At 35.9% G+C, this 12,391-nt stretch overlaps 1 protein-coding gene across 8 annotated transcripts in view; it reads right to left on the bottom strand.

The window, feature by feature from the left end:
* The window catches only part of DENND1A (DENN domain containing 1A), a 230,929-nt gene that overhangs the window by 90,531 nt on the left and 128,007 nt on the right, over nt 1-12,391 (bottom strand). For all 8 annotated transcript variants that reach the window (XM_068914620.1, XM_068914623.1, XM_068914621.1 and 5 more), the window contains one exon: nt 7,787-7,832. In XM_068914620.1, coding sequence (XP_068770721.1) covers nt 7,787-7,832 — 46 coding nt within the window. The remainder of the gene's footprint in view (nt 1-7,786; nt 7,833-12,391) is intronic.

Genomic DNA, 12,391 nt, shown 5'->3' with positions numbered 1-12,391 from the left:
AATGGCAATGTTAAGCCTTAGGCATCTACATAATTACCTTCGGTTTTCAAGGCTCAGTCCTCCCTCTATAAAGAAAGCCGCTGTGTATACAGGGGTAAAAAACAAAAACAACAAAAGAACCCCAACAAGCAAGCTTTCTAGACATTTATGTTTAGGTCTTCAAGAGAAATTTCTCTAATTTTAAGTGGAAGAATATTCCACTTAGTGCTCTCGCATAAAAAGGGGCACATGCACTGCATGACAAACCAGGTACTTTCCTCTCCATTTCAGGAACCAAAGGTCACTCTGTTGGCTGCATCTGATAAACTCTAAAGCAATCCAGGAGTCTCACTCCTTCTAGGAGTCCGGAAGAGCCAGACAAACTGATTTGCTTCTTCCTGTTTCACAAAATTAAAAATCTCACTTATACTCAGAGGAGTCTGAAAAGCTCCAACAAAAAGGTCTTTAGCAATGTACTTAACCAAAGCCAGAAGCTTGTCAAAAATCAAGTGCCAGTAGGACAAGACAGAAGGAATTAAAACCTTCTCTTGATTCCTGCCGAAGAAGCAGCATACATGTGTTTGAACTTGTCAATGGGTGTTTTTGTAACTTCGGTGATGAATCTGCACCTTCCCATCAGCAAAATGCTGGGTTTTTCTGTAGCAAAGAACAGGCTTTTCACAAGCAGATATCTGCCAAGGAGTATAATAGGAAAAGATACAGCTCAGGGTGCAAGGACTACAAATGCTGATCAACCTCATTCACCTCTACACACAGTCCAGAAATAATTCTTCCTGAAAAGAAGGCTAACTAATTATTACACTATGCTGTGCTATACTTTTTCAGAGTGAAAAGCACAACCTTATTTGAAAAATTCTCAATATTTGTATGAAGACAGTGGATTCCCCTGTATATCAACCCTCCAATTTAAAACACTTCACACTAGCTTGATTTATAGGGTCTTTTTTTCATTGCATTTGAAAAATACACAAATGCAGTTGGTCTAGTTGTGGCCAGATAAATGCAGACTGACCAGTTCATCTCATCCCTTATCTATTTTTAATGAACTTTCCATTCACTATTATCCTTGATCAAAAAGATTATTTACTAGGTACATCAAAGGTATTAGCAGAGAGATAAAAGATGTGCTTTTGTTGGCTCCTCCGTTAAACGTAGCAACCAGCAGCCCAGGGAGGGGAAAGAGACTTAGCCCAGAAACAAAACTACTTACTCTGTGGTTGGAATTTCAGTAAGAATTCCTACACTTTTCACATGAAATACCTTGGCATACCATAAATTGCAACTACATGTAGATCATTTTCACAGGTATAGTTTGTGTGCTGTCATAATTTTCTCACGACACAAAGGGACGACCACTAAGCCATATAATCACATTCTATATATCACAACTTTCTGACTATCAAAACAAAATTTTAGAAATAAATTGCTACCTGTTGAACAGAATAGGCTAGGTTCATTAAGTTCACATTTCTCAGAAAAATATGTGGAAAGTAGGAGGAAATATGAATATTACAGTTTGCCTGTCTAATTTACTATAGATGGGATATTTGATGAGTCAAAAGAAGGGATTCAGTGAAAATGTGCATCATCTACCACAACTACAAATTTTCCCAACCAACCTTACTAAATTCCTTGTAACCATAATTAATCCTCTAAAGCCCATCAAATTGGACTAACAGTCACACCTGCCTTTTATTTTAAATGTCTCTTTTTAAAAGAGTGGAGAGGTACGGAAAGCTAGTTTAACAAGCACACTGAACCCATTGTTTATGGCCTCTATAAACATGGCTTAGTAAGAATTACTGACTTAATCAGAGAGAACTTATCTCCTGGTGAAAAGAGCACTTTAAATTTCAGAAATGGCACCTTTACTGTGAAAATCTCTTAACTTTTCAAACAAACTCCAGGGGGCCTTAAACACTAGGTCAGTAAATAAGCAGCAGTTAGTGCAATCTGTTCTTCTCACAAGAAGCTGAACCTTTGAAGTAATTTAAATGTTTTGCATGAAAGTTTGCAAAACCAGTGAAAAACTGTATTGTTAGAAATACTAAGAGGTGCTCCTCTATCTCACTCAGAGGCTTGAAGTAACATTCATCAGTGATATTAATACCTCTTTATATTAAATGTTATTACATTATCACTATCTATGCTTTGCATTTTTGCATTTTCTATCACAAGAACAACTAAGTTAAACTTTTTTCAGAAGTTTAGCTCCTTTAAAAAAGGATACACCCGACATCAGTAGTTTTTAGGCTTACTTACCCTCATTACCAAATTGGTGTCAAAACATAAACCAAGTTGACCCTGAATTTCATGACCAGATTAAAATGTGCTCAGTATACTACAAATGTTGCAGTAACAGAAAAGAGAAAATATAACTTCAAATAATTACTTTGAAAAGTTAAAACTCTTAAAAAAATTAATGTTCTGGTATCTAGTTTGTACATTCTACTTGAAACTATTATGAAAATATCATTCACAACAAGTCTAAAATCCTTCTGCTTTATGACTCATCTCTACTTGGTTAAGAGTTTCCATTTATTTTCTTAAGAACACCACAACACTGCAGACAACAATGTGTCAATCTGGCTGCCAGAAGCAGGAAAGGCAACGGATATAAAATTTTATTATTTCATGCCCCAACAGCAGCCAGAAGGACTTAATGAAATCACCCTTAGATTTACAATCTGAAATAGCTATTCAGCAGACAAATATGGTTAAGCTGGATGTGCCCCCTGCCCTTTCCACCCTTTGATCTTGGCACCGCAGGTGGCCACTGCCCCCTCCTGTGCATCTTCCCCTCTTCCGCCAACCTCCCAACCTTGATGTGCAGGACCCTGATCCTGCACAGGTGATTTTCAAGAGCCTTATCACAAGCAGCTGTTGCTAACTGAGTGACAAAAATCACTAGTGCTGCTCTAACACTGTTGTACGGCAGAAGAAAACTTTCTACAGTTACTGAGAAGTTCACTTGGTACTGCAGAATTTATTTTTCTTAGAACTTACCCCTCAAGCACTCACCTACCCAGAATCTCTTATTAAAGCAAAACATTTTCTTCTTCTAATTGTCCAATAAAGGACAATTTAACAACTCATCATGTATTTACATCCCTTTTTACTTTTTTTTTTTTTTTAAATCAACACCCTTGAAACCATGTACAACTATAACTTAACTTAATATTTGTGAGTGCCTGAATTACTTTTAGTTCTTAACAATCTGTATGGAAGAATATCCGATATGTTATCCCCTCATTAAAAACCTGGAAAACATTTAATCGATTACTGCTAGAAAATATAATATTTATCAAATATAAAGGGATGGAAAAAACTAAAGATGAGCTTCCCTTCCTCCCTTCCCCATCAAAAAATATAATTCACAATTAACACTAGCACTGGAAAATCCCAGTGGTTAATGAATTCTCCGGGTGTCATCTGCAAACTGCTGCACGTTACTTTGAGCAGTATTCCAAGGCAACTGGAGCCATGTGTCACTGTTAGTACTAAGCGCAAGCTAGTGTAACCTGTTTCCCAGGGCTCGTTAGCTCAGATTTTGTCCATGTTAACTGGCATATAATCAGATTGGATCACAAACAGAGCACCCTCATGTCTTCCTGAAAAAGATCATGTGGACAGTAAAAAAGTGCTTCTAGAACACATACATGGAGTTTAGAGGACTGAACATATAACATTCTTTTCACCTGTTTACATTGAGAAAGGAATATTTACATGAAGTGTGATCAGTTGCTATGCCCTAGCATAATAAAGGCACGATGAATTTTAGCGGCCTTAGTTTTCCTAACATGAACATATTTACTCATATTCAGTTAACATACAACAAAAAAAATTGCTCATGTAGATTTCATCATATATGTAACCGTCTTTCATGCTTAGGGAATATGTCGGAGGAACATTCTGACAAACACAACATCATGTTTCACATATAAATATATTCCAGAGATTTTTACAAGAATAAAAATTTTGCAGGCCCAGAAAAGGTCCTTGCGTGACTGGAATTTCAATAAAAGTATAAGCAAATAAGTACTTTTCTAATCATTAAATTTATTTCTAAATAAACGTTATTTTTGTGCCCTGAGTAGAGCATGATGAGGGCGAGCATGATGGCAACTTGAATAACTGGAAGCCAGGCACGGAAGATTATACCGCCAGCAACTCAGCATCTGACAGCTAAAAAGAACTATCCCAAAATGGTTAATCAAAACCACATGTGCCTAAATTCCACTAGGTAGTCTACTAGGTCAAGGGCATTCCTCTTCCATCAGCACCATCACACTAATAACCTTTGCTACAGAAACAGTTACTGAAACAATCATTTACTATGACAAAATGCGAAAGGCTGCTAGCTAAGTTTGACACCACTTTTAACATAAAGGTCAATTTACTATAATATAAACACTAAAATAGCATAGAGTACGCAGGTAGGGGGAAAAAAAAAGACGACTACGAAAGGGATGTATTCATTTGATACAGCTTCATTTTCCTCTCAATGTTCTTTATCAGTACTAAGTACTTATCTTCATCTAATATGAATTCAATTAGTTCTGTAAGCATGCTCCATTATTCATGTGATATTCAAGTTCCAGCCTTGCTTATCTAACAGCTTATAAACTTTTAGCCTTCTTTGAAGTCACTTTATGGATTGCTAAATGGAAATCTTATAAAGAATGACTAACTAGGTGATGATAGAAAAGCTGAAAAATAAGAGCACAAAACATGGCTCTGTATTTTCTACCAAGAGTGTCCCTCATAAATCAGCTGGAGCCCTCTGACCTATAACAGGAGATTATCTTATCTCACTGGAGAACATTTCAGTCACAGCAAATTAGATTTACAGTCAATAGATATGTTTGATATTTTAATCATAAGAAAAATTTGTCATTTTCCATTAAAGTTAGTGCTCCTTCTGTACAGAGCCAACATAACATGGCAAACTGCTAACTAACTTCAAGATGCACAGTGGTTTGAAAAAATCTTTTGAGGTGAGACAGAGGGTGTATTTTGTTTTAAAGTACTAAAATTACTACAATATTTCTGCCAGAGGATCCACTCCAGGATAGAAATAACAACCCACAGAAACAGCACCAAAGACAGAAAATTATTTTTCCCTACGTTCCAAGTTGACCATCCGCGTTACACCATAACTTTGCCTGCCTAAGTTTAAGCTTCCATGAACATTTACGCAACTATGACAAATTCTGCAATCGGAGCTGCCAGAGCAGAACTCTGAGCCTATATATAAACCTGCAATTACACCCATGGGGCTCTACAATAGCTAAAGAGTCCACCTGTCGTAACTTGAATGGAAAACTGGGGAATTAATCCCTTATCCTGGAAGTAGAACACTTGAATTAACAAAGCACTTTTAGCGACTTATCTGCTGAAATTTTGGCGTTAAATGAAAAACAAATACTGGTTGATGACGGTATCCTTTTAGTTGCAGTTTATACAACTGCTTTGATATGGAAAAATTAATATAGTATATTTAAAAAAACACAACTGCTAGGTCATGAGCAAGAATGCTGCTGCTAAGTTGTTATTCTAACAGAACATATAATTTTATACCTACATATGAAGAATAGGACTAAGAAGAGAGTAAGCTTTTGGCATCAAAAACAGGCTAAGAGGTAATCTAGTAATAGTCAAGCTGTGTGACAAATGTCACCTTTCATTTGTCCAAGGCACAGACAAATTATATGATACCTATCGATAAATAAGTGATACCACCCACAGCCCACTGCGTAGTTTTATTTTTCAATGGGAAAAGCACAGCTAGCTGCAAGGTGAATTTTTATCTGGAAATACTTGATTCATCTTTAAGAGCAGGGAGAGGAGGGGAGAAGTTTTACTTTATTAATTTATTTCATAAGGCACTTCGGATAATGGTACTTTGTCAATGTGTGTCTGTGTTCCAAAATCTCTTCCTATTCAAAAGCCATACTGGATTTAGTACTAAACAGAAAACTAGCTTCTCTAAGAACAACTTTTTTTTTTTTTTTGGCATTTTTACAGATGGAGTTTGGAAGGCCTACAGAGCACTGCAATCTGAAAACCCGAGACAAAAAAGAGGTAATGATTTTATGCATAGGGACAGGAGTGAGACATCATGCAAAGCCCCTCCAAGATGTAATTATGTAATTATTAAATCTCTTCTATATCCATTGCCAGGCTGACCACACGGTTCACAAGATTACTATTTTGTGGGAGAAAATATTTGTGAAAGCTGAAAAATATCCGTATTACTATCTCATCCTCCACCAGGCAGTGCTTTTTTAAATAGACAGATACCATAATAAGCATGCCAATGATTATTTGGTATGGATATAGGGCAGAAAAATTCTTGCTCAGTATCAAAAATACAGGCTACACTGTTCCTCCCTAGATATTACTTTGGTCTCATCTGTGCAGTATTCAAGTGTCATTATGAGAAATCCCTCTAACATAAATATAGGATGTGCAAGAAAATCTACATGTCGACTTTTAAAATAATTACTTATTCACTAACACATTGTACTGTCTATCGTCAATCTGTACTTTATTTAGCAATACAAAGGGCATAAAAAATAATCTCTCTGTGGCCAGGAAAGAGAGAGGAAAAATAAAAAAAAAGGATCTGTATATTAACTTCTCATGTAAAAGGTGACTTCTAAGAAAGTATGTCACATTAGTACTGGAAAAAAGGGGAAGCTTTTTACTATAATAGTTTGAGTTTTAAAACAGACACAGACATAGAGGACCATTTCATGGATATGCCCTAGTGAAAAAATATGCTTTATTAATGTTTCCACAGAAATTACATATTTTTATGGGAAATATAAAAACAGATATTCTGCTAATATACACTACTTAATGTGATGCAAATCTCAGCACTGTAAATTGTTAAGTATCCTGAATAAGTAAGTCTAAATTTCCAAACATAGATGTCTAAAACACAGACACAAATCAAATAATTGCCAAGGATACTTGCAACTCCTACCAATTCTACACTGCCTACTAAATTTGGAATTACTTTTGGAAGGCAGTATTTTCTTTGCAGGCATACCTCTTACCACCCTTAGAATATACATGTTGTTCAGACTTCCCGTGTAAAGGGGCACAAGTAAAAAGGAGTACGCTTTTCATAAAGATCTAAATTAATAGCTTATGATGTCCTCCAGGTATTTTTGAAGTCATCCACGGTTTCACCACTATTGGAACCAAAAGAAAAAGTGGTATTTACACGTACGGAGTTTTTTTAAAGTTACATGAACTGTTTATATGGTTAAGATTTCTGAGCGCTGGTTTTCTGCCAGTTTTGTGTTAACATTAACAGCAAGTTCCTTGTTTTCAGATCTTTTGAACACTAAAAAAAATTATAATCTGTCTAAAAAAGCCGGGGTGGGGGGGGGGAGAGAAAGGAAGAGAGAAAGAACTGTAACTGTCAACATTTTGTTTAATATCAATTCTGCCTCTCTGAATACAGAGTCAAACTGAGGCAGTAAACCGATTAAATGAAGCAGCGGGATGGGGAACGGAACACAACATGAGGTCATCACTGACCACTGATTTGAAAACAGAAAGTATGCCCGAAGAGTATAAGGTACCAAATACGACTCCCAGGAGATTAAATGTTAACTTAATATATACTTAACTTCAGTCATCTGAGCAATCCCATATGAATTAGCAGAACCATTTAATTTTTAAGCATATGAATGCATGTATAATTGCTTGCAGAATTTGGGTCTAAACCATAAAACTACATATATTCCCAGAAATGGTGAGAAAAACTTACCTCCATCAAACTTAAATGTATTCCAATGAGGTAGGGCATTGGGGCACTGCAAAGAGGAAAAAAGCCTAGCTTTACATTCTTGTAACACTAGATTAACACACATGACTTACAAAATTAGCTACAAGAAAACACAGGGATACTAAGTTAGACTTTATTAAAAATACATAAATAAACCACATAAGTAAAAAATTTTATTCCATATCTGAAAGACATTTGTTTAAGCTAACTATTTTTTAAGAGTTAATTTTTTACTGACATCATAATTACTTAGCAAGTAAGTTAAGCCAGATAAATAAGGACAGTTACTCATCTATTAAGAATAAAATATGTAAATCATAACTTTCAATTAAATGCCTAGACTTTTTCTAAACAGTATTTTTTTGACAGACCGATCCATTTGTAATGTTAAGTGGTTAATTCAATGTGTGTATGTATATGTATATCTCTCTCTATATATATCTCTCTCACCCAGGGATACAAACTTTAAGCCCTTTAATTATGGGGCCAGACACATTTTAAATAACTTCTTTTTTAAGTATAAATCATAGAATGTTCAAAACAATAAAACAAGAGAAAAATGGCTTTGGAATACTTTGATTACATCCAGAGTCACTGTGATATACACTAGTGCTATTATTTATTTCAGAACACTAAACTTAAACAGACCAACAGGTTCTTAGGACAAGTTTGCATTCTCAAGCGTAGACAGGAAACTTCTGCTATCAAATAGAACCTCAGCTATTTAAGAAAAAGACTGATCTTTTCCATCTTCTGTTCTATGATGTTACCAAATACCAATAAGGACTGCATAACACAAGAAAAATATAGAGTGAAAGTTGTATCTTTGTATATACTGTATTCCTAATATCAAGCTTTACCACAGTCCTCCCACTCAACTAAGCAGGAAAGGCTTATATTTGCACTGCTTATTAGAATGCATCAAAGAAGATGCCAAAGCTGCTAATTGCAAACATGGCATACACTGCCTGTTAAACTACGAGCACGTAGACAGACACAGCTTTTAAAATAGAAGCTCATTTGATTTTGGACACAGAAGCTCAAAGAGCTGATTTTCAATTTCAGATGAGAAATGAGAGAAATGTCACTGTCCCGTCTTGGATGAAAATAGCGTCTATGAAGCTTTTATGAACTGGTGCCTACTGTTCAGTACGAGAAGCAGCAGCGCTGAAAGATACTACCAAAAATTACTCTGCTTCTCATTACCATGAGAAATTCCCTTTCAAGAAATAAAATTGACTAATATGCATATTACTATTTATCATGTTCATTAATATACCACCTAAAACTCCTACTCTATTGGATGCTGTACTGAGAGATGGAGACAGCCACTCTGCGTGAAAACTTTGGGGGCTCTCTTCCTTTTTGAAGCCATTAAACATACACAACTTCAGTGGAAAAACAAACCAACCAACCAACCAACCCACAACTAGTCCATTTGCAGAATACAGAAGTGGCATGTACCACATTACAATCTACTGAATTGTACAGATTGATAAGAATATCCCTGCCCAAGTTTCACCTCCTACAGCACCTTAACATAGTCCAGAGAGACTGTTAAATCAGAAACTAACTTGGTAAAAATCCTAAAGATTCTGCATGAAAGGGAGGTCCACAAGTGAGAACCAGAACATACATCCAAGCTCTTCGGTAAAGATTTTTACCATACAACACAATACACGCTTACTACTTACAGATTGCTGCTCAACCAAAGAGTATTTTTATTTGTCATTTTGCATGTTTTATTTGTGACAAACACTGTCTTAACAAAGACAGTGACAAACACACTCCAGAAGTAAGAAAATACCCAGTAATTTTATATTCAAAGTATAAACCATTGGTTTAGCTGCCAGCTGCACAAATGCTCAACTTCCCTGTGTGCCTGGCTATGCTGTTCAAGCCTCCTCCAGTATACACTGAAATGAATGTGTTTCTAATTAAGTAGTTTCAGGAACACGACAGCTTCAATCTCAAAAATACCAAGTCTGAACCTCGGCAGGAAGTCTTAAGACTGCAAATGTCTCATCTAGTGGAACCTTGGCTAATGTAATGAAAGGAAGCAGGACGAGTGCAGTATTCCAGAAAACCAGCCATTGACTAATGTGTCCAAAAGCAGAGCCTGTCACTGAGCACAGGAAAACTGGAGTCTGTTAAAGTTAACTAACTGTATCATGTCCATCTTTCAATCCTCCAGTTTATCAACAAAAGAATAATCTGGATATCTAATCTCTTGAAATCACACACCCCCAGTAAGATTTTAGGGAACCACAAAAAAGATATGGCTTAAGGTATATGGATCAACTTTGGAGGCAATGAATCATCTTTTCAATTTTCTAATTAAAAGGCAAAACATATAAAGGAAACGTAGCATATAAAACTGTTAAAGGGATTGCATAAAAACTGCAGTCACCCAATTAGCAGTGTTTTTTTATTTTTATAAACTTGTATTACCAAATATTAAAGGACTCCATCAGGAACTTAATGTGCTATGCGATGTATATATTTGGACAGGCAGGAGAAAGCGGGAAGAACAAATTTGAAGCTACAGTACTACAAAAAGTGGTTTTAGCACACCCACTGATAAAAAACAGCTCAGGCTTTAGTGGTCAATGCGAAAGAGGAAAACTTGAAACAGAGATTTGTTGAAGAACAGAGTGTTAATTCTGTGAATATGTTAGTTTTATGAATATTTGTAAAGATTTCTTTAGGGAATGAGGTAGAGCACAAAAAAAGACGTTGCGTGTGTCTTTGAGAAATGGAACAAACGGGTGATAGATCACGGCTCAGCAGGACACAGGCTGACACGGCCGTGGCAGACAGAAGGTGACAAGCAAACAAGGTACCTGTTATGAAGGGCTCTGGAAGATAAACAGCTTGTCTGATGCAAAAGAGAAGATGGAGAAAATAGAAGGTAAACAAAGAAGGTAAACATGACCATACAAAAAAAATTATTGTAAGAGCTTTTGAAGCACATATAAAATTTGGTTGACTTCTACTAGCCAGAGCGGAACTTGCTGAATGGTCAGAGCCTGGACAAGATGTCTGGAGCTAGACAGATGAATAAAAAGCTTTTCAGATGGGAAGGAGAAGAAATACACAAGATTTAAACACAGAGTAGATGTAAAGACTTACAAAGAATTTCCCAAGTTATGGGAATGCACTCAAAGAAACTGACTCAGTTTTGTCCACAGAAACCCACTGTGCATAACTACTGAATAAGGAGGACACCAAAGAGGAATTTCAAATGGTAGACATCCACCAACACCCCATCAGAGAATCAAAAGAAATACAGGTTTCAGGCTGTATGGACAGGTGGGGAGCAAAAGTAGACCTGCGATGCACCTATGGAGCACTCATTTTTGAATGTGCAATTGTGCTGAATTTATAGGGAAACGCTGTGAGGGAAGATCCTAAGGAGAGAAGTAGGTTAAAGAGAAGAGCAGAAGAGCCAGAAAGAGCGTAAAACAGAGTTAATGATATCATGATTTCAGATAAAAATCAGGGAAGGGATTAAAAGAGAAATTCAAATATTGCACCCAATATATCAATTTCTATATGAAAAATAACTATTATGGTGCATGAAAAAGATGATTATGGTATGTTTGGATGTCTTTAATTACGTGCGCTATTTATTCAAAAGTGCTTTAATATCACCATTACCACTTATCATTCAAATATCAACTTTACATTGTTTTCTCCATGGATATCAAAATTTCAATTGTTCTGTATACATAATTCATCAAAATTCATGTTGTTTGTCAGGGCTGCCATTATTGTGTGATAATACATGAACAATAAAGTAAAAGCAAAAATATTTTAAGGATAATTCACTGCAATAACTCCTTATACCCCCAAAAGTTTAAGCAAACCTCAAAAATAACGTCAATAAAATATAATTCTGGTAAACAGCATAAATATTTCCAGTAAAATATACCACAGAGATGATTTTCTTTTTGGTGAGACTGATGAGCGATGACAGAAGAATTAAACCTAGCCATGAACGCTGAAGAGTGATATCACAGCTCATAAATTGCTTTTATCACCATTTTTGTTTACCGTGTGTTAATTATATGACATTACTTAAATAATCAGGTACCATACTGTACAAGGGAACATTGTGTACCCCTCTTAACCATTTACAGTACATTGCAATGTTGCCTCCTAACTGCTACTCAGGTCCTGAGACATTAAACACTTGAGCAGTTTTTAATACTGTACCAGTTTAGATGTGTATTTCCAAGACTTTCCAGTCAATTTTAGTAATATACACTGTTTGTGTAAACAGAAGAAACAATTTGCACAAGCCTTAATCCTTCCAAGACCCATGACAGATGACAGACTGCCCTTCAGACCTGTCTTTACCTACTGCTTGACACTTCTATATTAGTCCTGGGACTTCCTACACCCACAACTACTAGTTACTCAAAGTTGTTTGATGGCAGCCAACATTCATTAAGTGCAAAATTAAAAAGTATCAATTTATACTACACACATTTACTGCTTAAACAAAATGCCTGCCTAAGTCTTTTGGAATAAAAAGAAAGGTTATTCTACTTCTGGTGTTACACTAGCTCCCTATGCAAAAAG

This window comes from Struthio camelus, chromosome 20 (genome assembly GCF_040807025.1).
Source record: "Struthio camelus isolate bStrCam1 chromosome 20, bStrCam1.hap1, whole genome shotgun sequence".
In the NCBI taxonomy this organism is placed as follows: domain Eukaryota; kingdom Metazoa; phylum Chordata; class Aves; order Struthioniformes; family Struthionidae; genus Struthio; species Struthio camelus.
This window is presented reverse-complemented; position numbering and strand designations above follow the sequence as displayed.